A 27,925-nucleotide genomic window follows, 5' to 3' on the forward strand; every position below is an offset into this window, starting at 1 on the left:
CAGTCTCTTGGGACACCCAAGACTTATTAAAATGTAAAAGGCTCTATGGAAACTCTGTAGATAAAACTGAAATCTTCGTTCCGGTCCCAACTGATGCGGACACCAACTTTGGTGGTGAATGCTGGGGAATAAAGATTTTCGACAGAACGAGCTCCAGAGAAACAATTTCCTACCAAAACCACAGGAAATGGATGGTGAGGGCTCACATGGGCTGCAGGGAGGCAGGGTGCTAAGTCAGACCTTTAAAACGTTATCAGCTGGCGGCCAGGAGATCCCTGCAGACAGCGGGTCTTTCTCAAATGCCGCTTCCTCCAGAGGTCTGGGACACCAGTCAGAACTGCTTTGGCCTTGGTTTTAAAGCTTGCTTCATTTTCTGAGAGATAAAAAAAATAGTGCTAGGACTATGTCATTAGCATGGACAATAAAAGATGTGACTTGATTCAGCCTTTGATGAAATCCCAGGAGTAAAGGCAGCTCAATACACCCACAGTTTTTCTTACTGAATATCTGATGGTTTTAATTCCAGAAAGGAGCTGCGGATGACTTGGCTAAAAATAGCTGTCAAATTGCATTCTATACAATAGTGCCTTATTTTCCTTTCTTCTCATTAAAAGCATGAGACCTGCTCAGAGGTGGGCATCTTCCCACACACAGAGGGGACACAGCAGGAGCCAGGGCCGCTCAAGAACCCCTGCAGGCACTGGGCATGCATCAGAAGTCCAGCTGCTCAGAACCACTCCATGAGCACACCAATCCCAGCACTCCAGGGCACTCACAGCTTCTTCCTCCAGTTTCATCTCCTGTTATGTTGGTGTGGAGACAGAATTAGCTCAACAAGGTGTATCTGGCAAATGAGATTTTGCACAAGAAATAAAACCAGCACGGAGCTTTCTATAAGTTGTCCCAGTCAGATGCTGCAGTGACTCTAAATAGCAAATCCAAAGCCTGTGTGAAACATTCAGCGGTGTCTGAAGCTCCCACATTTAGCTACAGCCTGCAACCTGTGAAGACAAATATGTGTTCGCCTCTCTGAGTTCCCCAGCAGATATCAAGGAGGTGAAGAGTGCATCCTCACATATTGGAGTAGATAACTCTATGGAAATATTTGGCATGTCATGCCACATCAAGCTGCAGGTAATAGTAGATGCCATGATGCAGAAAGCAGATGAAGCAAGAAGAAATATTCCTCTTTGCACTTAGCAGGCTGCGTCTCTGTTTAAATGCTGAGCTGAAGGTAGAACACTCCTGCAGCGTGGCTGGCCAGCAGTTCTACCTTTGCACTCCCTGTTGTTTCCAGGGAGTAGCTTCCTAAAACACTGGTAAAGTGAATGGCTCAGACCTTCTCCAAACCAAGAAGGCATTACAGAAAACAGATGATTACATTCAAAGAAAGGTATTTCATTTAGTGCTTTCCAGCAGAGCTAATCTTGGTCTGCCCTGTCTCAGCACAGCACGGTAGTCAGCACTATGGAGGTCAATGAGGCAGACGTGCCAGCTAGCATTATATATAGGGGATGGAAGATGAAGTAAACCACAAAGAAGTCATTAAAAGAAAAAACTAACATAGCTTTGCAGCCTTAAAAACTCCCTTGAGCAGAGAAAGTGAATGCTACATATAACCTATTATGTTGGATTTGGATCTCCCCATATACGGTTACCATCTATTTTCTTTATTACTTTTTGAAAGGGAAAATAGTTCACCTTAAGTTCCAGCCACATTCTCAAGGAACAGGTCCTTGAAGAGCTCATTCTTCATGTTATGCAATTGATATCTTACTAAATGCTGAAGTTACCACTGAGCAGAAAGATCCTAGTCGACACTTTGAAAACAAGAAATGTCATCAGCCCAGGAAGGCAGGGAAAACCACCTGAGCACATTAAGACACTGCTGCCTGAAGGAAACTGCTACGGGAGTCGAGAGGAACACTGCTCAGCAAAGCCATGTACTGAGGTACTGTACTGAGGTAGCACTGGCAGTGGAAGCCAAGGGTGGGAGACGCCAATAGGTCGGAAAGCCTGAGATGGCAACAAGAGATGCTACGTTTTACAGCTGTATTAAAAATTCATTTTGTTGATATGCAGTGGGGAAAGATTTGTTGATCTCTGCATGAATACATCAGCTGTTGCTTTCTTTTTAGCATAGTTTTCCCAAGTTAATTTAACATTATCGGTTTCCCCAAGTTAGTTTAATACTGTCAATAGGCAGCAGGACACTGTCTAGAAATACAATGCCCTCTCAGCACAGTCTGCCCGTCCCGCTGCCTTCAGTGCTGTGAGAGAACACCAGCATGTGGGCACACATCAGAAATGCCACGGAATGAGCACACAACAGATGGCTTCCACATAGCGACGAGTTTGGAAACACAGGTGAATAACCCCGAGAAAACTGATCTGGATGAGCATTGCTGAGGCAAAGCTACAGGTAAACAGGCAGCACAGAAACATGAACAAGCAATGACAGCAGGCCCTGCTGAGCTGCTGCCTTATCCTTATGCAGCTGGGTCGCACGGTGAACAGTGATGGGCCAAACGCGTTCTAATGCCAGTGGGCAAATCTCCAGTCAGAGTCCCCGCTGACATCGAACAGTTTATTTTTCTTAGTAAATCCTTTTGAAAGCTTTTCCTAAGAACAGATTTCCCCACAGTTCAGCTGAAAAGTTGGGAAACACATTGCAAGAAAGCAGCTGATGAGCAGACAGATTGGACACAGAAAGGAACATGACCAAGGAATATCATGGCTTATTTTATTTAAGGGACAAATTAAATAATTCCTCTAACCTTGAAGGAAAATAATCTTGTTCAAGAAAAGGAAATCATTTCACTGCAACGGCTCAATCACAAGAATGAAATCCATAATCAGTTTTTGCAATGCTGGGGGCTATGGCAGTGCTATCTGCCCAGCCTAGGGAAGGACTAAGCAGTCCACTCAGACAAGAGCCATTAGCCAGGGCTGACTCACCCCAAACCCAGCAATCAGTACAGCGTGAGGCACCCTGCCTTGTGGCGGTGGCTTGTGGTGCCGCGACCCTCAAACCACACTGGGCACAGCACCAGAGTACTGTCCAAACAAAACCCAACTGCAGAAGATGCAGGAAACACCTCAGCCACACAACGAAGGGTGGTACAGAGCACCCTGAGGGAATCCTCTGTAGAGTTTCAAGAAATCCTTGAGGTTCTTGAAGATACTCATCTCCATCTGCAGCAGCGCTAAAACCCTATTAAACAACTTGAAAGACTGATCAGCTTGAACACAGTGCTGAAGAAGAACGCTGCTTTGGTGTTACTGAAGAAGCTCACTTGAAGTTCTCCCCACTGCACAACATCGGCATGTCCTTCCTACAAAATCCTAAGCTCCATTTATTAAGTGACATAAGCCCCACTCACTCGTTTTGTCCTTCAAGCTTTACATTAAATTTCTATCTTCAGCTTTTTGGACATATATATGCTGTTGTTTGCAGAATGCCATAAGCATCAGCTCAACCTAATGAGGCCTGCATCCAAATCTTAAAAGAACTCAGATGAAACATCACCTCCATTCTTACTTGAAATGACACAAACTTTCAGTCTTCATAGGCATAATTAAAGCTTGTGTTCTGTATATGCTTTCCCCTCTGGAAAAAATTATGATCTATCATTTTAAAGGAATCAAAGCATCTTTCTACAATCGGCGTCTGACAGATTTCATTAAAGTCAGGTTTCTTTTGAAACGTGGCATCTATAATTCTGTTTAATGTGGAGCTCCCTCTGTGCATTTTATATGTGTAGACAGTGAGCACGCATATATTTTCCCTCTTTAACTTTTTCTGACAGTAAATCTGTTTCTAGTAATAAAGAGCAAACATATTGAAGCAGGAAGAAATGACATTAATTTTGCATGTAAATTTAATGTATGCAATACATGACATCTGTCTGTGAATTACATGGATTTTGTATTCCATAGAGTTGATTAATGTCTATGTTACAGCTTGTTTCACCAGAGGTGTCCAGAGAAGGGCCACAAAGATGACTGGGGTGGGAGCACCTCTCCTATGAAGAAAGGTTGAGGGAGCTGTACTTCTTCAGCCTGGAGAAGAGAAGGCTCTTCCAGTACTTCAAGAGGGCAAACAAATGGGAGGGAGACCAAGTTTTTACATGGGCAGATGGCGACAGGACAAGTGGGAATGCTTTTAAGTTAAAAGAGTGGAGATTTAGATGAGATGTTAGAGAGAAATCCTTTATTCAGGGGGCAGTGAGGCACTGGCACAGCTGCCCAGAGAAGCTGTGGACACCCCATTCATGGAGGTACTCAAGGTCAGGTTGGATGGGGCCATGGGCAACCTGAGCCGGTGGGTGGCAGCCCTGCCCATGGCACGGGGTTGAAACTGGATGGTCTTTAAGGAACACACCATTATAAGCCTTTCTGAGATTCTATGTCTCCTTAATTCATAGCTGAAAGGTGCCACACTCTTCAGAACTCTGCCCAGATCTATTCCTTCACTACCATTCAGCCTTCCATTTGCACCCAACCCTTCCTCACCACCATGGGGACTGCCAACCTAAGAATGGTGACCTGGGCTTCTTCTCCACTGCTAGGAAAAGATTCCAGGTGTTGCCCCATTCAAATTTGCATGTCACATTTACAAAATGCACTGCAGTCATTAGGTAACCACAGCTCTACTAATTCCCATATTTGAATGCTCTTTCATTTAGCAGCTCCTGTGGTTACTGTAATTACACTTTGGTGCTCATTGGCTGGGAAAGTCAAATGACGTGATGTAAAAGGAATAACACTAAAACAAAAGGTCTTATCTCTAAATGTCAAATAAACAAGGACGCACCGTAAGTTTCCAACAAATGAGACTGTCATTTTTTATCTTACACAGAGTTTGCTTTTTTTTCCCATGAGATTCCTCTTTCTTACTGCAGTTAGTGACTTTATCATGTATCTGTTACTAAATTGGACGGCAAGAAAAGGGCACATCAAAACAAAGCATACCAGGATTACAAGTAATTTCTACAGACATAAACCCAGATCTTCAAAAGCCCTTTCTTCCTATGGCCCTGAGGTAAGCCATGCTCAGCATCTGGAATCTTGTACATATATTTTATCAGCATTATTCAGAACACTTTTTAGCAGCAGTCTATTAGCATTTATTAATAATTAACACTGTTGTTTTGATTGCAGGAATACAAGTGTCTACTCGAGATCTAACACATACAGATATTTTCCAGGGAACTGTCAGTGCTTTCCATGTTGCTGACACTACTTTTATCACCACAAAGCCATAGGAACACAACCTGATATGGAAACTGATGTTTTTCCTGACAGGAGCTGGTCTTATTTTCCTATACTGAGGAGGAGGTGAAGTTATGCTTCAGTCCAGATAGGGCTGAGAGAGAATAATTAGTTTTGAACCGGGGGAAATGTATAATGAAGGAATGTAGATGTGCCAGTATATAAATAAATGACTCTGAATACCTATGTGGAAAGCACAGGCAGTTGCTGTCATTCCCCTTCCACCAGCATGAATTATAGAAAGCAGCAACAGATGTTGCCAATGAGCTTAAAAGGAGAAACTGAAGTGGCAGGGATACAAAAGCAGTGTCATATGGAAAGAAACAGCCTGCAGGAGGAGCACCTAAAAACACAGTGACTTTCTTTCCACAGAAGCCATGTGACAGCAATGCCTACCTCCTGCTGCAGTTAAATAGATGGGGGCAAACGCTGTAACGGTACAAAGATCACAGAATATCCCACAAAGCCATAGAAGGAAGGAAACCAGTAGCATTGCTTAATAGTCTGCTTAATTTACAGTCAAGTCGACTGCCAAGCAACTAAACTATAACAAGTCCCATATTTAGGGGAAGAAATGTTTGTCTTCTGTCTGTCCCTGCTTGTAAATGGCAAACGGAGGGAGCCAGATAATTCAAGTACAGCATGTTCCTCCCTGTGCCTGAGCCATTAAGCAGCCAGGGTTAATGACTGCAACAGTTGACGCGGGCGCCTTGCCAGAGCCCAAGTTTATCATTATCACTTTGACTTCTACTCTCTACCCTTCAAAACAAAAGCAAAAATAAGAACACGACTAAACTAAAAAGCAAGCAAAGCCCCCACAGTTACTCAGGAATCTGAGAAACCCACAATACTTTATGCGACTCAGTTTCTTTAAGATCTCATCAGCTGCCTAAGCACATGCATCCAAAGCTGTCTGAGATGTGTCTCTGAAACACTGACACTCTACACAGACAGAATACACCCAGAGTATTAGTGCTATCAACCCAAGAAACCTCATTTAGGCAACTGTCCTGAGCCTCAAATGTCCCCTTCATGCCTTGCATTTTTCAGCCACCTAGCCTCTCAACAGAAATGGCTTAGTAGTGCAGTTAAATATATACAGCGTCTTCACTGGGGAGCCCATCTTAAATCACAAAGGAAGACAAAAAATCTAATATTTATTTCTTCTGAATACAAGCAGATTCTAAAGACTCTCACCCACAAGAACCATCTTCACAGAATCACAGAATTATCAAGGTTGGAAAAGACCTAGAAGATCGTCCAGTCCAACCATTACCAATACTTCCCAGTTAAATCATATCCCTTGTGAGCACAGTGCTCAAACATAATGAAAGATCTGGTTAGGAGACTTCAGATAGTTGTGTCCCCATCCCAATGCTGCTGCTGGAGGACAACAGTGCAGCAAGACTGAAGTCCCACAGGTTGAGCAGGGTTAAATTGACTCCAGTCTGGGCCACAGACAGACCCCCTGTGATAAGGACGAATCCTGACAGTCAATCTCAGCACTCACAGTCCATAAGAGATGCCTTATTATCTGAATGCTTTGATAGATGTTTGTTATCTCAGCAGTGACTTTTCAGAAAGCAAGCTATTTATTTCAGAGGAAAGGCCATTTTCCACAGTTCATCCCTCTGACGCTGATGGTTCGCAGGATTCTGCCTACTGACAACACAATAAAACTTAAGGTGTGACAAAAATCTGTACTCTAAATGCACAGACAGTACCTCAGCTTTGACTGGTTTCACTTTACTTGAGTGCCCAGATGAAATACTGAGAAATAAAAGGAGTGAGAAAGAATTTCTGATAATGGCTGACTGATCTAAATCCATCAGCCATGTTAAAACTCATTATTTCTGCAATTCACTGCTTTACTCTAACTTAATTAATGACAGAAACACCATTTGCCTTCCATCTGAAACGATACTAATAATCAGAGTAGAATTCAACAATGAAAAGTGCACAGTGCTAAATTTTGTTAGGAATCAGAATACAGTACCTTAGTCAGGAAATCAATGCATTTGAAGCCACTGTTTTTCTTTCCTCACTCTTTTCACTACATTTCACCCAACACCTGACCTCCTCACTGAATCGCTCTGTGTGTTTGGGGGAGGATGTAACACAAAATGCAAGGTTTACCTTTGTAATCACACAAGCATACACAAGCTCTCATTCTTCTACTCAGCAACAGCCACAAACTCAGAGAGAGAGAGTAGAAAAGTGGGGATATAAGTGACTACAACATAAATTTCTGTAATTGCTTCAAGCCTGTGCTGCTCTGCCCTGGAGTGCAGGAGCTGCTGGAGCTCCAACAGGCGTTTGCTGCCAAGCGGCCCCTGCAGCTTGTTCAAAGATGTAATCAGTGACAGGAATTGGAAGAAACGCTGCTTTGTGCAGAGATAAATTTGGGTGAAACGTGGGTGAAACTGTTCCTTACCTGTTAGAGATGACCTCTACCTGTCCACTCAAAGAACATCAAGTCCTGCGAGCAGAAAGCAGCGCACTACCAGCAGCAATTTAAAAACCAACAGGTTCCAGATAAAAATATGAGAGGCTACTCCAGGCCAAATAGCTGAAGGCCATGTCATAGATAACAACAGCCATTTTCTGTCTGTCTGTCTGCCTCCCTCCTCCAGCAGAGCAGGCTTCTTTTAGCAGCTGACTGATCTCTTACCTTTTTAGGGATTCTATTTTAAAACATCTTTTTGTTTCAGAACTGATTTCTGTCCGCTTCCAAAACACTCAGTACCGACCTGTAAACTGAGGATAAAGGCAGAACTCCTAGCTGCCTATTCTTCTTCATGCCAAAGACCTCTCCATAGCAGACCGAGCTCTCCAAACCCGGTCTGTCTACCAGAGACTGAAATACGGCCTTGCAGATTTACTGAATTAAATCAGTGTATCTTTTTATGCTCAGGCAACCTTATCTGGCATACTGTATGGGCTGTAGCAGAAAGGACACTGAGCTTCCAGCAGCTAAGCAGGCAAAGGGAGGTGCTTGAATTACCATCCCTGCATGTGTCTTAAGATCCATTTGGATGTGGTGCTCAGGGATATGATTTAGCCAAGGGTTGTTAGAGTTAAGGTACTATGGTTAGGCTGCGGTTGGACTTGATGATCTTCGACTATAGGTTTGCACTCAGAAATCTGAGTTCTGAACCAAAATGTCCATGAAGCAGCTGGAAACTGCAGGAGATGGAATCAAAAAGCAGAGACATTCAGCTATTTTCTCTTACTACAAGATGCTGACAGATCTATAGTGAGCAATGAATTGAAAGCGATCTTAAGAGTACACGCAGCTAGAGGGGAGGCATTGCTGAGAAGTACATAAATGCATTTGCTGTACTCACTTGTTCATTAGAGAAAGAGGAGGGGGAAAAAGGATGCAAATTAAATAGAAATGCCTTGTATTGACAGGAGCTGAAAATAACACAGCAGCACACAGGGACTGGTATTGTTTTACTGCTAGCATCAATGCTGGATGGCTATAAGGATTAGGAGCAAGCCAGGCTAATGCAAAGCAGCACCAGGCAGTTTCTCCTTTCTCCTATTGCTACTCCATCCCAGTTCAGCTCCTTCCCACTAACTACACGGTTTGCTCCCACCCCACTATCAGTTCATTTTAAAATGGCAGGCTGCACTGATCTGTGCACAAGATTACAGATTGGGCTTGTGCCCATTTTGTTACAGCACAGATTGCTCCCAGTATCGCAGAGGGAGCCATCTGGGAGGAAGAGCAAATGCTCGGCTTTCTAATTGGTGCTCTCAGTAAAATAGAGCACAGTCAGGATTGACAGACCTAGAGAAAACAACAAAAGCAGCCATCAGCAAGTGAGGGAAGGAGAAAGAAGCCTGCCTACACTGCAGGCTCTGAAAAGCTCTGGAAATAAATAAGATTTGTGACAACTCCCTGCACACTGGATGGCCTTTGGGATCCCTGCTTCTCCTCCCCAGTTCAACAGACACTGCCTGATTTTCCCAGCTCAAGCAGGAGCAGGAGCACTGGCTTCATGGACATGATTAACTCCTGTTCCCACAGCAGGATAACAACGTGTACTACAGCAAATCTACAATCATCTTCTCTTCTGGATATTAGAGTAAAAGGATACCAATGTCTTGATTGCAATTTCAAGCAAGCAGGCAGGACTCCACTATCAAACCTGCTCATTTCTGTCTCTCAAACTGCTTATCTTGATATCATAGAATCACAGAGTGATTTGGTTTGGAAGGGACCTTTAAGACTGTCTAGTTCCAACTCCCCTGCTAGAAGCAGCGATACCTCCCACTAGATCAGGTTGCTCAAAGCTCCATCCAGCCTGGCCTTGAATGCTTCCAGGGGGCAACCACAACCTCTCTGGTTGTGTTCCAGCATCTCACCACCCTCACAGTAAATAATTTTGTTCTAATATCTAGTTTAAATCTGTCCTCTTCAGTTTAAAACCATTTCCCCTTATCCTGTCGCTACCTGCCCTTACAAGTCCCTCTCCAGCTTTCCTGTCAGCCCCTTTCAGGTACTAGAAGGCTGCTATAAGGTTCTCCCTTGAGAAGCACCACTCATCACCGGTCTCCACTTGGATGATACCCCTGGCCATTTATAAACTTACATATAAAAAAAAAACCCAGCACATAACTGGAGAATTCCAAGACCTTCCACAAACAAAGTTATTCATTTGTTATGTTTGGAAACTGCAGTTCCACTTTGGCAGATGTGAACTTCAAACCCCTTATAAAAGTTCATTCTCATGCATGTTAAGAAGCCTGAGATGGGCTGCCCAGGGAGGTGGTTGAGTTGCCATCCCTGGAGGCGTGCAAGAAATGTGTAGGTGCTGTACTGGGGGACATGGTTAGTGGAGTTATAGTGGTGGTAGGTGGATGGTTGGGTGATCTCGGAGAAGAGTACTCACAGAAAAAGCTGATCTCATCCATCAGTCTCAGCTCTTAAGAGCCCCCAGTAAAAGGTTTTGACATCTATTTGGGTAAGTCTTTCACTGCTCGATACCATATTGACATGGTGCTCCCAAAGAGAAGGGGAACAGCTGCAAATGGACAATGCTGAGACTTGGCTGCAGTGACTCCTACCATATGCCAACTGCTGTTGTTGGCATTGTTTTGGATGAAAGACTCCTGAAATCATTGATGTGAAATCAATTAAAGAGGAGCAATCAGATATAAGTTCAGTTCCCTTGGGCTCAGGTATAAGTCCCTGGAAGAAGCAACTTTATAAAGGAAAAGGAAGCTTAAAGCCATACCTTGAGGTATGGGCAGATAATGACAGGATGAGGGAGAGTGGTTTTAAATTCAAAAAGAGGAGATTTAGATTATATATTAGGGGGGAATTCTTTACTCAGAGGACGGTGAGGCACTGGCACAGCTGCCCATGGAAGCTGTGGTTGCCCCATTCCCAAAGGCACTCAAGGCCAGGTTGGATGGAGCCCCGGGCAGCCTGAGCTGGGGGGTGGCAGCCCTGCACATGGCACTGGGTTGGGGCTGGGTGGTCTTTAAGGTCCCTTTCAACTCAGGTCATTCTATGATACAGCCACATCTTTCTTTCTAGTATAATCAGTAAACAGAAGGAGAATAGCTGAAAATGCACATTTCTGAAATAATATTTTTCAGAAATAATTGAGAATGTGCATTTACTGCAAACATGAGCTGCTACAAGCAGTACCTCGCCATGCAAGGACAGCGACTGCACTGACAGCCTGGATTACAGACACACATCGCTTTGTACCCCCAGGGAAGTGTGGATGTTTAAGGGAATACTATTAGGGATGGCAAGCCCCAATATGTGCCTTTTCCTCTTGTCCTTTTGCATAGCTCTGTGTGACTATTTATATGCACTTTATTTTATGGAAGAATCAACTGAACATTGCTAGAGACAGACAAACAAGACAAAGCACAGCGAAACGCCAGACACGTAGCTCAAATCTCCTGCAGCACAGGGCACTGATTTTGAATCTACAGCTTCATTTATCACTGAAATGCAGCCAGGAACTAAAGAGACTGCAAGTTATTGGCATACATGCAACGCTCCAGAACAACCAACCTGATGTCTGTTCACATCAGAACAGGTCAGTGCAGGCTGTGACTCACAATGCCCACAGCAAGAACACCTTCTGTGGCATGCAGGTATATCCTAGCATAGTAATATGCATAAATACTTAGGTACAATATAAATATGTATAGCTACTGAGATAACTCCTGGGCAGGTAATTAAATCTCCTGATCATTGCAGCTACTGTACCCCTGACAGAACTCCTGCGTTCCAGTTTGCACCTGTTGCCCCTTGTGCTGTCACTACGCATCACCAAAAAGAACCTGACCCAATCCACTTGAGTCCTGCCCTTCAGATATGTATGAGTTCCCCTCAGTCTTCTCTAAGCTGGACAGTGCCAGGTCTCTCAGTCTTTCCTCACAAGGGAGGCTCTCCAGGCCCCTCATCATCTTTGTCGTCCTCTGCTGGATTCTCTCCAGTAGTTGAGCCCAGAACTGGAAGGAGCACTCCAGATGTGGCCTCAACACAGTGTATTAGATGGGAAGGATCACCTCCCTTAACCTGCTCGCCATGCTCTTTTTCAATGCACCTCAGTACAAGGGCACACTGCTGGCTCACGGCCTACCTTCTGTCCACCAGGACTCCCAGGCCTGAAGCCTCCGAATGAACTCACTACTAAGTCAGGAATATGTTCCCAGTTTTACGGTCACAGAAAGTACATTTCTGCTCTGTTAAAAAGGACACTATATTCCCCTATTTCCCTCATATAATCCGAATGCATGAAGCCTCTCAATGCATGGGAGGTTTCCTGGGGGAACTTCCACTCCAGAATGAGAGCTCTGCAGCTCCGATCTTGCTGCTTTTTTATCTGGCTGCTTATTTCCACCACTTGGAGCTTTTTTCCATCCATCTGCAGAGGCAGACTGATTATCACGCTCTGTACATTATAATAACAGCTTATCTGCAGTTATCACTGTGGACCACGCAAGCAGAGAATAACCAGGCTGATACATGCTGCTGAGCTGCAGGAGCACTTCCCCCAGCTTAGTTAACCCTCTCACAGACCTTCCCCTCCACCTACTGCCTATGAAATCTCTAGGCCATTTTAGATGAACAGTTTGGTTTCATTTCTTGCTACCACTGAGACAGCCCAGGATGCCTGGCTAAAGCCTGCCATGAAGGCAGCTGCCAGGAGAAATGGCTAGTGAGGATAACAGCTTCCACATTCAGCTCCTGTAAATGATAAATACACCTTTATAGCATGTTTCAGCATTACTCATAATCACACTTACTTGTTTCTTCATTTGTGACCAGCGGTATTTTCCTTGTGCTAAGCTTTCTCAGAATCGGAGCGACTGAGTATTGGACAGCCAGTGTGATTTATGTACTTCAGGTTCTGCTTGGGATGCTGCTGTCTGCTGATCCTGCAGCAGTGATCTTACAGGTGGAGTCAGCTGCCATTTTCTGCGCTCCACAGAACTGCTGTGTATGTGTCATAATCACTCCCCAGTTGCCACCTCACAATACGATCCCCTGAAGAACACACTCAGCAAAAACTACACCATCTCCTTTTTCTACTACCATCATCCAGGAACTTCAAAGGCTGCGAGTGAGTACATTCTCCTTTTGCTGCACTTTCGTAAGTACAACTCATCAACATCAAGAACGCAACCTCTTAAAACTCCTTGCTGCACCACAAGCTGGGTACTTCCACAGGCAGATGAGCGCTGCAGGAAAGGTACACTCACACTTGGTCCGAGCAGCAACATGGAAACCAGCGTTTGCTGGTGTGATGACAGACATGAAATCACATTCTCACTGCAGAAGCGAAATCACTGGGCTAATGAGTAGCATGTAAAAGATGAGAGGCAAAAGGAGATGGACCATCTTTATGCTGACATCTTCAAAACCTCCCAGAGCATCTTAGGCTACAGACCTTCAGAGTACAGATTACATTCTTTCAGAGCTCATTCACATCACTCTCTCATCCCTCCCTGCCCAGTTGATCCTTTAGAAAAGCTATTTTAAGGCCTATACAAATGTGGAAAGTCCCCACTGTAACTACACACTTCTCACACACAACAGACCTTAACTTTGCATCACTGCCTTAGAGTCTCACAAGAATTTCCCCGCTGATTTCCACGTGCTGTTTGGAACACTCGAATTACCTCAAGATCCCAATTCAAAATGAAACCCACAAACAGCCTTAGGAACTCCTAAAACACTTTCCATATGATGCTGCAAACAGCGGCATATTTCTTGGCCTAGGCAGAATGTGGGTCCACACAGAATCCTGGTTTCTGAGCATCATAATTTGGTCTCTTAGCATGGGCTTCTTGTTGGCCAAATGTAACACAGACAGTCAATTTTCCACTGAGCTACACTGGATTCTGGATGTTTTTCTCTATAGTTTTATATCTTTATTTCCTATCACAGAAGCTCAGCATTCTATCCTATATGATATTGAACAAAAAGTCATTTCTAAACCTCCTGCAGACCTTGTTATAGGTAGCGACCTTAATATGAAAGGGTCTAAACATTGGTGTTTCAGCAGTGTTTTAACAAGCAGGAAAGATATCTGTCAATCCTGCAACTTGGAATACTCCATCACCCCAAATTTACAGTACTCTTCACAGCTCTTTATAGACCTTCCCTGGTGCTTCAGTGATCAGCAGGCGATTCTAGCTCAGATGGAAACCAAAGGCTTAGACTGTTCTGCAAATAAGTCTTTAGTGGGGCACTGACACTGGTTACCCCCAGAATCACACGAAACTCCAGTGCTTCTAGTCTGGCTCACTGCAGTCCCCACTGCATGTACTGAACTTCCTATCTGGGTCATGTGGCCCAACGGGACTCTAATAGCCTTTCAGCTGTCCTTGGGCTTAAAGATTGATCCTTGTTTCTGGTTCTGTAAATCAAACTGGTCAAAGCTGAAGCTCATTTTGATCTCCCATCATTTTGCAAATACGTGGATGGACTGAGATGGTATAACATCCATATAATACATCCATTGAGATGGATGTAACCTGGAGATCAGTCCAGGTCTGAAGGAGGTACTGGTCCCTTCAACACAAATTATTCTATCATTTCCATATTTAATCTAAAATAATTCTTATCAATTTTAAACAATCATGGGCCTCTCTGCTGACCACAGTTTAGGATTTTAGCTATGGCAAGGATCAAATGTAACGAGACAATATGGGAGGAAGAAAGATGGTACCCCATTCACTGCCTGCACTTTCAGATCTCCTCCCAGTTCTAGAAACTCACCTATGGACACAGCTGCAGCACTGATTAGAATCACACTTAGAACCTTCCATCAGATATTTGCGACCTCCAAACTGATGAGACACAAAAGGTGACCGAGGGCTACAAGAACCAGGAGGTCTCACACTGTCAAATGAGTGTGTCAAATCCAGCCTGCAAGTTGTCTCCATTCATCCCAGCACTCTTATCTGGGCAACGCACAGTTAAATTTCTCTAACAGCTGCATGTTTGCAAACAGCTCAACCAGCGAATTCTCACTGGCACTGGCACTGCTGGAGGAGAAAGCTGAACTGAGCTTCCAGCCCTCCTGAGCACACACACAGCCAAGTGCTTGCAGACAGCACCTTGGGCAGATAATGAAGTAACACAGCAACGGAGTTTACACAAACTACAGACCTTCTCTTATCTCAAGGTTATGATTTTTTAAAAAGCCTTTGAAGAAAATAGTGACAGCTCAGTAAGTATCTAAAATCCCTCATGAAGCAGAAAGAAGGGGAGACTGCTTTTCCCTCCAAATATCTTGAAGTCTCACTATTGAATTTGCCAAGTTTATTACAACTCCTACAATCTCAATCCCCTCCATAATCCAGGTTTACTCTGGCATTTGAAGCTTCTGTAGCTAAGCCAGTCTCTTTGACCTGATTCTGCAATGCCCCGACAGCCCTGACTGATGGGAGACCAGTACTGTACAGCTTTGGAGCTGGGGCCCGGGCTCCCTACTCAACTAATGAAGTGAAACTTCAGTTCTAGTACCTGGGCATTCACTTCACAGATTGCCTCTTTTAAGGTAGAAGAAATTGCTCTTCATATCCAGCGCTACGGTTTCTCATTTCATTGCTAACTGCTGCTCTTATGTAGTTTTACAAGACTCTCCCGATGCTATAAAATCAATTATCTTGGTGCAACCTTTTCCATTTAATGCATTCTGGCTGGGAGTTTGGAAAAAAAACTGAAATAAAAATAGCCCACGAACAATAACATTGAAGGACAGAGCAGACAGGAGTATAATTGGGCAGGGCATCCCTTTCCACACAGAATGGCTGAGGTTGACAGGGCCCTGCAGCCCAACCCCCGCTCAAGCAGGGACACCCAGAGCAGGTTGCCCAGAACCATGCCCAGGAGGCTTTAAACATCTCCAAGGAGGCTGTGCAGCCTCTGGGCAAGCTGTGCCAGTGCTCCACCACCCGCAGCACAGCACCAAAGTGATTCCTCCAGGTGTTCAGAGGGAAGGCCCAGGCTGTGCCTCCTGCCCTGGCACCGGGCATCACTGACAAGAGTCTGACTCCGTACACTTTGCTTCATCACTGGAGATGCTCCAAGTCCCTTCCTCATCTCAGTGGCCATTCCAAGGCTGCTTTCCAGTATGTCCACTCCTGCCTTCAGTCGCCCATTTCCAGCCTCCCTCTTTGTAAGCCATATGAGCTCCGAACCACAGCCTGCCCCACTCCTTTACATCACACAAGAACTCCAGCTGAGCCACATCGCCCAAGCCTCCCACAGCCGACACTGTGCTGTGTGGAAGGGCTCAGGACAAAAGCACTAAGGACGAACGATCTCCAGCACACGTGTTCCCCATGGGGATGACAAAGAGGGCACGTGACTGATGGAAGGCACGGAGCATGGCCGCACGGGAGCTGCCGTGCTGCAGCCCAGCTCCCTGCAGACAGCTCTGCGTTGCCCTTTCCCAGCTCGCAGTGCTGCAGGGCTGGTATCTGCTAACACAGCGCGTCCCAGCTCCCCGCCACTCCACCGTGCCCCATGTTTGTCTTTCCCAGCACCCAGGCAGCGATAAGCACCGCTGTGCTTCCGCACTGCCCTCGCGTTATCTCCGACCGCCCTTCTCGTGCTGTCAGAAGGAAAAAGCAAAAGCAGCACTGCAGAGTGTTTGACATTTGTAGTGTTCATGTTACTGACAGTGGCTCTACAAGCTCCCATCCCCTAAATCTATGTACGCGGGAGCCATGGAAACAAGCAGTCAGCACGTTGGTGGCTGCATCCAGATGTGCCAGGCAGGCCATTTCATGGTGCACGTCGTAAAACAAGAGAGCAGCACGGAGATGAACACCCAGCACTCCTGACTTCCCAAGTTTGCAGCATGCGCTGCCTGCAGGAGGGCAAGTGCAGGACTGACTGTACCTCCCCACACAGTCACACGCAGCATGCACAGGCACACCCCCCCCATACACACAGGCTGCATTGTATCAATACGGCCACAACATCAACAGGCACAGCCACAGCAGTGGGCATTTCTGCTTGTGCTCCATCGACCAGGAGCTTCAAGCATGTTTACTGCAACGCCTGAAAAACTATCCACAAGCAGACCAGGCACAGGGTTTGCTGCCATTCTGCAGAACCATTGCCGAGCACTGTGTGGAGAGGGAGCAGCTGCCCAGCCCCAGCCCGGCCTCACACCAGCAGTGGGTCCATAGGGCTCCCCATGCTCTCACCGCTGCCTGGCAGCAGCCGAGCTGCAGAGCAGCCCCAGCCCCACAGTGTGGGGATGCAGCACCACCGCCTGCAGGGAGATGCTCTGCTTCGTGCCCGGGCGGGTTTGCAATGCACGGTGTTATATGGGCATGAAGTGCAGCGCCGCATTTTTCAGTCTGCGGATAATCATAGATAAGACAGGTCCCCCCCACTGCTGCGCCAGCACCACTGCCACAAGCCCTGGGCTGCATCCATGGCCAGGTCTGCAGGGAGCTGATTGCTGCTCCCATGGAAGAAGCGCTCCTTGTTTTCCAAGGCATGTGTCTGTGTTGCTGTTAATGGCAGGCTCAAGTATGATTTTCCAGCACAGAGATCAGGAAAAAATCAACACAACAACATATAACCGATGCCGTTCTTTTGGATCTTTCACCCATTCAGACATTTAGAACCACTTCTAGCATTTAGCATTCCACTCAACTGATTTAATTCTGTATTCTTCAGACACAGGAAGGATCCCAAGACAGGCTCTCTGCTCCCAGAAACAGAACTAAAGCCAACGAGACCATCTTCTCTGTCAGATGAAGCCATCCCTCCCCATCTCCAGCCCATCTCACGCTGCCGCAATCTCAGCCCCTCAATGTACCATCCATGCACTGCATCCACCAGAGTGCTCGCAACCAAGGACCATTAGACAAGCTTATCAATTAGGACGAGCTTATCAATTAGCACATTCAAGGATGCTGCCTTTTCCCCTCGGTGCTTTGGCAGCCCGCAGCCAGGATGTGGCTGCATGGAGGGGATGCCGCCCTCCTGCATCCCCCGTCCCTTTGTAAGCAGGCTGGCACCGCGGTGCACAGCAAACAATACCGCCGGCCCTGTTCAAACAGAAAGAGGATGCAAGCAGGATGCATTTACTTACATGAGGATTCGGTGCCAAACATGGCTGGCCCCAGATGCTGCTATTTTAAAAAGGAGAGAAGAAAGAGTGGAAGACAAGAGGGAGTATATGAGAGCAGGGATGAGACCGCTACACAGCAGGGGTCATGAAGGCAGACAATGCAGTCCGAGCTATCCAAGCTGCCCGACCCTCCTCTCCTCTCTCCTCCTCTCTCCTCCGCTGCTCCACGCTGCAGACAGCTCTACGTGCCCCCAGAGCGAAGGTCCTTCTTCGGGCAGCCAAAGGCAGGAGCCTCTGTGTTAAATCCAAGAGATAAGGGAAGGCCGGCGTCGCTCCCGCGAGAGCGGCGGGCAGAGATAGGTAGCGGACACCAGATACTGCAATCCCCAGCCCTGCTCTGGTTAAGACAATAGCATAGCTCATGCATACACTGGATGACGTCAGGACACTGCAAAGACTGACTGCTGCTAACCAGAGGCTCGGAGGGGGCTCGGATGGAGCGCAGCAATTCAGATGGGGATTCCTTTGTCACCAAATGCAAAAGACAAAGCGGCAGACGTCTATCTCCTTCCCCAACGATAAACCCCCCGACCTGCGCCTTTAATGCTGTCTGAAATATCTGCCATGAATTCACACTCTGCTGCTCAGCTGCACGAGACGCAAAGTGCTTCTTTGCAAACACATCATGCAGAATAAATTCCAGGCACAAATGTCCAAGTAAATGTCATTTGTGGCATTTCCAATATACAATAATCACAAATTTCCATTGCTAATGCTCTTCATTATCTTTCCCTCGAAGAAAAATGCAAACCCCGAGCCAGTCTGCACTTCAGACACCCCCTTCACGTGGCAGTAGCCAACTATCTCATTTACTTAAACCCATTGTCACAACACAGCGTAGCAGTGCTCTAACCAGAGTGAATAAATTACACATTTAAAGAAGAACAAACCCCAAATCGCACTGCTATCAGTGATAAAAAGCATCCTAGCAACCAAAGAACTATTTTACTTCTTTCCTTTATTCCTTTAATCCTTCCAGATCTGGTGTTTCTTAGCCTCCGCAAGTGCATTTTTTGGGTGTATTTTTTTGCATATTGAATATATTTTTTCTGATATTCGGTAATTTCAAAATGTTAAACTGTAGAAACAAAGGTTTCCACTGACTCCTTCCAGTCCCACTGCAGACAAAAGGCATCTCCATGCCTTGCACTGGCAGGAACAGCAGAGCAGTGAGCCCATGTGCAGAAGCTTGCAGATATCGGGGGTCATCTTTCAGCACAACAGTCCAGAGAGGGCACAATGAGGAGTTTTTAATGAGTCTCACTGAGCAAATACATGCAACTACAGCCATGGCAAAGACAGAAAAGCACTGCCAGTGGCCAAGAAGAAAGGAAATAGATGCAAGTCCATTAAGCAAAGCACTTAAAGAAAGGCTCCCCCCTATTTCTGATCTTTTGCAGTTTACCCATTACCAAATGCTCCCACTGCTCTGTTTGCCAGGGGCTTTTGTGCTGTTTGCAGAGTGCACCATGTCACTGTGGTAAGCAGGGAGGGAAAATGGGTAACAGCCAACGCTGGAGGCACCTTCCATCAGAGCATCTCAATGCACCCAGCACTGGGGAGCAGCCAGCCATCAGCAGACACTGCTGCCCTAAGAGCCCACTGGAATACAATGCACAGGTCAGAACCATGGGAGCCCACTGGCATCTCTGCTCTCAGGGAAGGGCAGTGCAGGCCCAGCAATGGCAGTGTGCTCCTCCCTACAGCCCTGGGCCCTGAGCAGAGCAAGGAAGGAGGACAAAAAACTGTACCAAGCCCCATCTCCTTGCTGTACTTGTATAAAGGGCTGGGGGCAAAACGCAAGGCACTCTGAGCTCTTCTCATGGTCTTCTCTGCTGGCACAGAATGCTCCTCAAACAGCCTCTATGTGTGCAGCACACACCCCAAGAACACTCAGTCCTTCCAGGCTTCTGGAAGCATTTAACTGGAACGGAGGGATAGGAGAGGCCATACTCTGGGGTGAGACATCTCACAAACATGCTGTGCAATGGGCAACCTTTCATCTCCCCACTGACAGATGGACACCTGAGCACGGTGACTCATATCAACCCTTAGGCAATGACTAACCAGATGTCTTCAGTCTGTTCTTAAACACCTGAAGTAATGACCTGGCACCTGAAGAAATGACCTGGTCACTGAATCGCAATTAACATTTCCAGTCATGGTGTGGGTGCTCAGCACCATTAAGGCATGTCCAAATTATTCCTGCTCGCAAAGCTATTGGTGGCACAGGACCACAGTTTGGCTATTCCCATAACTGAAGCAGTTATTTTGTCCACTTAGGGCCAGTAACACCTCCTTTAACTGCAACAGCTTGACAAAAAGCTGTGGTGTGTGGAGGAAGCAAAAGCTTTCTGGCTCAGCTTTCAAGTCACTGAGGCAAGCTCACAAAGCCAACATGTCTATTATGTGCCATGCCTAAGGCTCCCAGTGTCTTTAAACAACAAACCCTGGAACAAAACCCCTAGTGTTAATATGCAATAGCTTAAGGATAATTTTAGCTCTGATGAGCAAATCTGACCTTCTCAAAGCCTTGTTTCCAAAGAAGTTGCAAAACCTAAGGGCCGGCCAGTGACATCCATGCAGGTGTCAGGGAGCCAGGCCCACTGCCAGGTTCTCACTGCATACGTGGCTGAAAGGCCCAAACCACCACAACTACTCCCTGGTAAGATTGTCATCATACTCCTGTTCACTAGCATTACTTTTGCCAGGTCAGTGCTTTACACTGCGGAGGAAGCAATGCTTGACAGACCTGCACTAAAATTCTTTATCAACTCTACCAAAATCACTTAAGAAACAGGTTTAATTTTACAACCACCTGCTTTATATGACCACAGCCATACAGTTAGATAAACTGACTAGTAGAATTTAGTATTTCTGTTTCCTATCCCAAGTTTTGCGCTTCGTTTATTCCACAAAGAAGGGTTAACAAATTTCATCTCTTCCTATGAGAAAGTCTATCTATCCTACACAGCTGTTCAGATGATGTAAACTAGCGTACAGAGAATGTCAAAGGAAACGTGCAAGAATTATCATTGTTATGATCTTCTCACAACGTGCACAAGACATTGTTCAAGCATTAGATTCGTTTACAATATAACTTCCATACATTTCTCCACAAGACAGCTATATTTAAAGCAGCAAATATATATGGTATTCAACGTTCTTTGCTGTACATTCATATTTTCCAGAGGAAGGGATGTGCTCCTCAGCCACTAGCACACCTCCAATAGATAAAGAAGACGAAAAATTAAACATTAAGGATGTTACAAAATTTAAGGCAACTGATGTGCTTTAGGAAATCCATGAGTGACTGCATGTTTAATCTGTACCCATCCAGCAACTACTGGAATTATATTGCCTCTACCAAAGTCATCTCTCTCCTAAATTGGAGGCAGGCTACCCATCAGCTCTGCTCTGAAGACCTCCAGCTTCTACATGTTTTGTCGCCTCCAGCAGCAGCTGACAGCAATTACTGATCTCTGTGACACCAACTGTAGCGACTTCACACCAGCAGCTCAGCTCTACCACGCTGCTCTCACTTTGCCTTCTTAAATGGACAGAGGGAGAAAGTACAATGAAAAAAAAACCTCATAGGTTGAGATCGGGACGGGGAAATCACTCACCAATAACCGTCACACGCAAAACAGACTCAGCATGCGGAGATAAACGTGATTTATTGCCCACTGGTAACATACCAGAGCAGTCAGTACTAACACCAAACTAAAAACACCTTCTCCCATCCATCCTCTTCTACCGCCTCCCTTGGAGCAGGCTGCAGTCAGTCCACAGCACTTTGTTTTTGCCCATTTCTGTCCTTCCTCAGCTGATCCAGCACGGCCTTCCTACAGGCCCCAGGACTGCTCCAATGCAGCTCCATACCGTGAAGCTCACCCTGCAGGTGCTGCTCCACACAGGTCCCCCCACCTGCAGCAGCCATACCTCCTTCAGGGCACGTGCACTGCTACACCACCCAGGGGACGGCCTGCTCCTCCATGGGCCTGTCCTGGGCTGCATGGAGCTGCTGGAGCACCTCCTGCCCTCAGCCTGGTGCCCACAGGGCCGCCGCTGATGGTCTTATTTTGCTCAACTCTTTTGGCACATAATTACCTTCAGTAAACATTTCTGGTGAATAATTCATGAGTATACAGGGGAGGATCTTCATTACTGGTACAATTTCACTGCAAAGAAACATCTGATATTCATCATTTTTGGAAACTGAGAAACTTGCCCAGTGCCCAGGCCAGTAACTGGGAGCGGAGGTGCCCAGTTCCCAAGAGGAAGGGCCACACCAGGAACCAGACCGCCCAGAAACTGGGCCAGCAGCACGGTGGAAAATATCCCTGGATATCTGAGCCATTCCCTCTCTGCAACTTACAGTTCCCTTATTTCATTGGCACAGAAAGGAAGGAGTGAGCTGGCAGAGAAAGAAATGCCAAGGTCTCTAAACTGATTAACATACGAAGCAGAATTTAGACCAGAACAGCTTCCTGACGACAGGAACATTCTTCTTATTTTTTGCTCTGGCATCAATTTTTCAGATATTTCTGTACAGTTCATATCATGTTTATGCAACTCTGTTTCACATAACTCTTTTCCCGCAGCAATTCTAGCCAACAGTTGCCTCAATCGCTGAGTTTTTGGTGCATGCACATACACACACACCAATGACAAGAAGAAGTGAAGAATATGTATTTCATCTTCCCACCAAAAATGTTTTTATGTCTGTGTTGGTCATAATCTGAGATAGAAAGTCCAACAGAGAGATACAACAAGCCGTAATAGAACATTGTTACATCACTGCAGTATTTTTCAACTTTAATTCTATAAAATAGCTTCAGCACTGCTCTGTACATGATTATTGCAATCTGTTCTCTTATGGGAAGAGCTCAGCAATCAGCAGAGAGCTCCCTGAGCTCTGCATCCCCCAGGACGCTCTTCTGGAACGCTCTTAATGGACACAAAGCTCTGGCATGTAAGAAATGGCAGTGTACTGCACGCAAAGAGCTGTATGTAAAGAATACTGAGTATGAAAAAGAACAAAAAGAAAGGATTAGCCCAGTGCAGGCACTTATGCTAAGGGTAAGGCTGAAGCTGTGGGTGCCAGGCAGGTATCTTCCTCTCCTCACATGGCTCAGTGGTTGCTCCTTATTAGCATCATTATCTTAAGGAAATCTCAGATCTTCGGCCCCGGTCTTCTGCAGGTGACAGAGCTTTGAGATCCTAGGCAATAAAATCTAGTCTTCCTCCAATAGCCCTTGGACTATACTTGAATAGCTGGAGTCCACTGACAGAGAACAAGAGAGCAGAAAGGTATTCCCAGCCCAACAACAAATGATACAGATTCAGTCTGCCATTTTCTACAGCCATGGCAGAATACATCTCGTCTTCTGTACAGTACTGTCAGAAGATCAGGATGATGACTCACCTCTGTTTTATTTCAGTTCTGTTGGTTTTGTCTGCAGTTTAGTCAGCTTTGTTTTAAACACAGAACAATACCCAAAAACAGTTAGACAGTTACCAACACAGTGGGACTACCTGCTCACTGTGTGCAAACAACATTTTAAATCTAAATTAAATGCATTAGTTTTCCAATCAGAACAAGTCCCCGGCCTCAACTGATCATGACTTCATTAAATTCTGAGAGCCGGTTTTGTCCCAAACACACTCAACTGCGTGGTGAAACAGGACCACGGCTGTATCTGATAAATGTACCAGCAGAACACACCACCTTTTGTTATGAGCCAGGAGAGCTTGAAAGCAAAGGAAGAAACCAGCGAGCGCCGTGGTTAAATCAAACACATTTCATTAAACAGCTATTTATATGCATTTTTAAAGTAGTAAAGTATTAGAAGATGAAGAGTGTGTATTTTCTACACTGAGGGAAATGCCTGGAATATTTTGTGGGGTTTTTTTGTTTTTTCATCCTAAAATTAAGGTTGTTTACACAGATCTATTCCAAAGGTCTGCACATATGTACATTCAAAAGCTTCAAATGTACGAGTGAGAAGAGGTGGATAACAAATTAAAAATAGATTATAAACAAACTGACATTTTTAATGCAGCTCTGAGGGACGAGAGATTAGGATTAAGGCCTGTTCATAATAAATCACATGCAAACTGGTATCAGTGAGAACATGTGTGCCCCAGAAAAAGAAAACACAAAAATATCCAATTTGTATGCAAAAATAGTGAAACAGAAAGAAGGTTTAGAGCAGTAGTAAACACTGCCAACACAGCATTATGATCCATATTAATAATGGTGACTGATCTAATGCCAAAACTTCACAGCTAGGACTAAGTTTGGTTGCTGAGAGAGGAAGATTAGATTGAAATTAATTCTCAGTCTGAATAAACAGGGGAAGAATGTTAGATTTGACTTGACAAATAGCAATGATTTCATTGCACATACAGGAGAAATTATGAAGGACTTCTAAGTTTACAAGGGAATACCCACAAGACAGTACAAGAAAGTGTCTGAGCTATTGAGCATAGCTTTCCAAAGGAATTAAGATTCACATGGACACAGTGTGTGTGCCCTTTGCTGTTGGTGCAAGGTTCCTCAAACCAGGCCCCAGCCTTCACGGCCAAGTCACCCAGAGAGCAGGTATTTAGCTGAGACAGTCACCTTTTGCTGTGTACAGCCACATAAATATCCACAACACCATTGATTTAACAGTATCTTGATACTTGGAAGCACTGTGCCAAGCATATTCTCTGGCTTCAGCATCATGAAAGATTCAAGGGGCTGTGTCCAGCACTAGGTGGCAAGGAGAGTTTATCAGCTTTATCAGCTGAAGCAGGAAGTCCATGCTGAGCACAGCCTTTGCAGATACACAGTGAAGATAAAATCAGCAACAGGCACTTCTCTGAAGAGAACTCTCCCTCTCAATCAGACATTCCTCCTTCTCCAAGTTAAAGCACAGAGACACATTCCTTTCAAGCTGAAGGCTTTGTAGCCCTTTTCACATACTGGATTTATTTACTCAGCCTACCTAATCAGTTGTCAAACCAGACAGAACTGCTTCAGTAGCAGAGCATGCGCATAGGGCACATCCCCTCTGCCAGCTGTAGGGTGAGTACATCACCTCCTCGATTCTCCATATAACATGCCAGTCTTCAGATCACTGCTGGCTCTTCTTAGCACTGTGTGCTGTCAGTCAGTATTATTTACCCACTTCGGCCTCTGGCCCTGTTTACACTATAGGCAAGTAGCATTTGACACCACTTATCCTCAGCAGAACACACTCCGGTTGTCGGCCAAAACAAATCCCTAAGCAGAAGGAAGGATACATCCCAGCACTGAGGGATGAGGTTGGTTGGCTGCCGCCATCACAGCCACCCCACAGGGCCCAGCAAGGCACCTGCAGGGCAGGGCCTGCGTGTTCCCTGCTCTTACATTTCAGAGACACAGGATGAGAAATACATCCTGCACACATCACTTCTGAAAACCCTCAGGAGGACTGGAAGAAAATGTATTTTTAAATAATTTACGTGGACTACTGTACCTTACTTCAGCTCGCAGCAAACATCACTGGAGATATTGAATGTTGGATGAATGAGGTCCAGTATGGCCTCCTCCCTGCTCTCATGTCTGTTTATAAACCAGTAAAAACAGACTTACAGAATCACAGAATTGTAGGGGTTTGGAAGGGACCTCTATAGAGATCATCGAGTCCAACCCCCCTACCAAAGCAGGCTCCCTACACCATGTCACACAGGTAGGCGTCCAGGCGGGTCTTGAATATCTCCAGAGAAGGAGACTCCACCACTTCCCTGGTCAGCCTGTTCCAGTGAACAAAGGCTTTATCACTTTTCTTGTTGCTCACTACCTGCTTGATTGAAACAAAAGAATAACTTTCTCAACACATTATAGGCAGGGAAAAGCGAATGTCTGAGTGCTTTAATAAGGATATATGATCCAATGTCCAGTTATGAGCATACAGCTTCCTCTGGCACGCGCTGCCAGTACCAGAGAAAAGACCCCAGTGGAAAGACCAACTATGTCTTAATTACGTGCTCAACATGCCCCTTATTCCAAATACCTTTTGCATGTCAGTGCAGAGGGAGTTGAGGCTCTTCTGGAACATTGCTTTCATTGTATACAATAAGTGCTTCTTGCCAGAGCAATTATTTTTGCAGAATATTTTCTATGAAAAATAGTCCACTTTGTTCAAGTTCTGCCCTGCGTTACCACTGCAAATGAAAGGAATGCATCTGTGAATTTGTATTTCATCGGCAAACTAACCCTTCACCAGCTTTCACTGTCATTTACCAGCTTGAATTAACTTCAATTTGAATGCAGTTCATTAGATAATAGCTGCTTAAAGAAATGTCGGCAACTTTGCTTTTCTTTAAAATAACACAGAAGATGGAAAAAAATAATAAGAGAGCTGCATAGCACCACTTGTTGAAATGTGCCCTCTGTGTGCTCTGATAACTGCCCACGCTGACGCACGTCAGGCTGCTCCAGACAGACATGTGCTGCACACTCACTGTGGAAGCCAAAAGGGAACTGGAACATTTTACTTGCAAGAGCCACGGTAAGAGCTCAGCTCAGCCGCAGTGTTGATTTACATGCAATGTAAGTTACAGAGCCAGGAGATGTCTTCAGGGCAGGAGCTTTCTGAAGGGCAATTTCCTGGTTAACAAGCTAGAGTTAAAACATCTATTTTCTTTGAAACGTGCCTTTTTAATCATTCTTGTTTTTCCTTATTATTGTCTACTTCAAACAAAGTGATTCACTAGTTCATACAGCCAGCAGTAAACACAAAGGAAAAACCTGCAGGGCCAGGTGATGGATAGTGCGGGCAGTTCTCTTGCAAAAAGCACCATGAAGTGGTAAATCACCTTCTAGGGGTGGTTGAGCCAAGAGCAAAACAGCCGTGCCAATTCAAGCCAAAACACAAGTCAGTCCTTATTCCACCCACCTACCCATGGCCACGCTTGGTTCCCTGGTCCACCCCTTGCCAGCTGCAGCAGGGGTGCAGCCATCTAGTGAAGACTTTAAAAAACAATTAATGACCTAAATTAAGACCTTAATTATGCCTGTGATTAGACTGAACAAGGTTTAAGAGTATAATAAATAGTTTTTAGTACTATAAAAATTAGAAGCATCAGAAAGCACAGTTATCACAGAATCATAGGATGGCTTGGGTTGGAAGGGACCTCAAGGACCATCAATTTCCAGCCCTCTGCAGCAGGCAGGGCTGCCAGCTGCTGGATCTGGTACTAGATCAAGCTGCCCAGGGCCCCATCCAACCTGGCCTTGAACTCTTCCAAGGATGGAACATCCACAACCTCTCTGGGCAGCCTGCTCCAGCACCTCACCAACCCCCTCAGTGAAAAACCTTCCCCAACTCCTATATACCTTCCTTCTTTCAGCATCTTTAAAAAATACATGGAAATCACAGCATTAACAGCAATGATTCACAGATCCAATATTACGGAAGTTACTGACAATTGCAGGCAAAGGGAAAAATCCATGCTGTGATGACAAGACTGTACATTTCCACATCATCAAGCCCAGTATAACAGACAACTTGATACAATTCCAAAGCTTCTGCAGATAGAGAAAGGTAATTAGAAGTTCCCTCTTATTCCAGTGCAAAACCACCTCTTTATAGGAGGAGTATCTTGACCTTTTGCTAGAATACTAGTACTGCAGCAAATGATGTCATCGTGATCTATGTAGCTAAACATGTGGCCTTTGGTCACTTCTGTAGCCCCAAACCAACAGCTCTAACGTCCTCCAAACAGTCAGAGCTCAGTCCTTGGATTTCAACAGATTACATATGTGAGATATTCCTTTAAGACAGTTTTTGTATGAAATACAACACACCATTTTTCAGTTCAGAGATGGCTGATGTAATTTCTGAGAAGAGCGTGAAAAGAAACTGAAGATTCTCTAGTTTTAAAGATGCTGTTTGATAACTAAGGTCCCACAAAGGTGATATAGCATAGTCTTTGAATTCTCATCACAGAAGGAGAGCACACAATGCACTTTT

At 45.3% G+C, this 27,925-nt stretch overlaps 1 protein-coding gene across 5 annotated transcripts in view; it reads right to left on the reverse strand.

The window, feature by feature from the left end:
• ST7 (suppression of tumorigenicity 7) overlaps positions 1 to 27,925 on the reverse strand; it is a 110,476-nt gene that overhangs the window by 58,562 nt on the left and 23,989 nt on the right. The window contains exon 1 of one of the 5 annotated variants that reach the window (XM_015853597.2): positions 17,880 to 18,584. The exons of 2 other annotated variants lie outside the window; for them this stretch is intronic. In XM_015853597.2, the coding sequence (XP_015709083.1) occupies positions 17,880 to 17,901 (22 nt within the window). In that variant the 5' untranslated portion in view covers positions 17,902 to 18,584. Of the gene's footprint in view, positions 1 to 7,708; positions 7,776 to 12,558; positions 12,754 to 17,879; positions 18,585 to 27,925 lie in introns of those variants that run through there. 2 more of the 5 variants (XM_015853608.2, XM_015853617.2) reach the window with 2 other exon arrangements.

Source organism: Coturnix japonica, chromosome 1 (assembly GCF_001577835.2).
Source record: "Coturnix japonica isolate 7356 chromosome 1, Coturnix japonica 2.1, whole genome shotgun sequence".
Taxonomy (NCBI): Eukaryota; Metazoa; Chordata; class Aves; order Galliformes; family Phasianidae; genus Coturnix; species Coturnix japonica.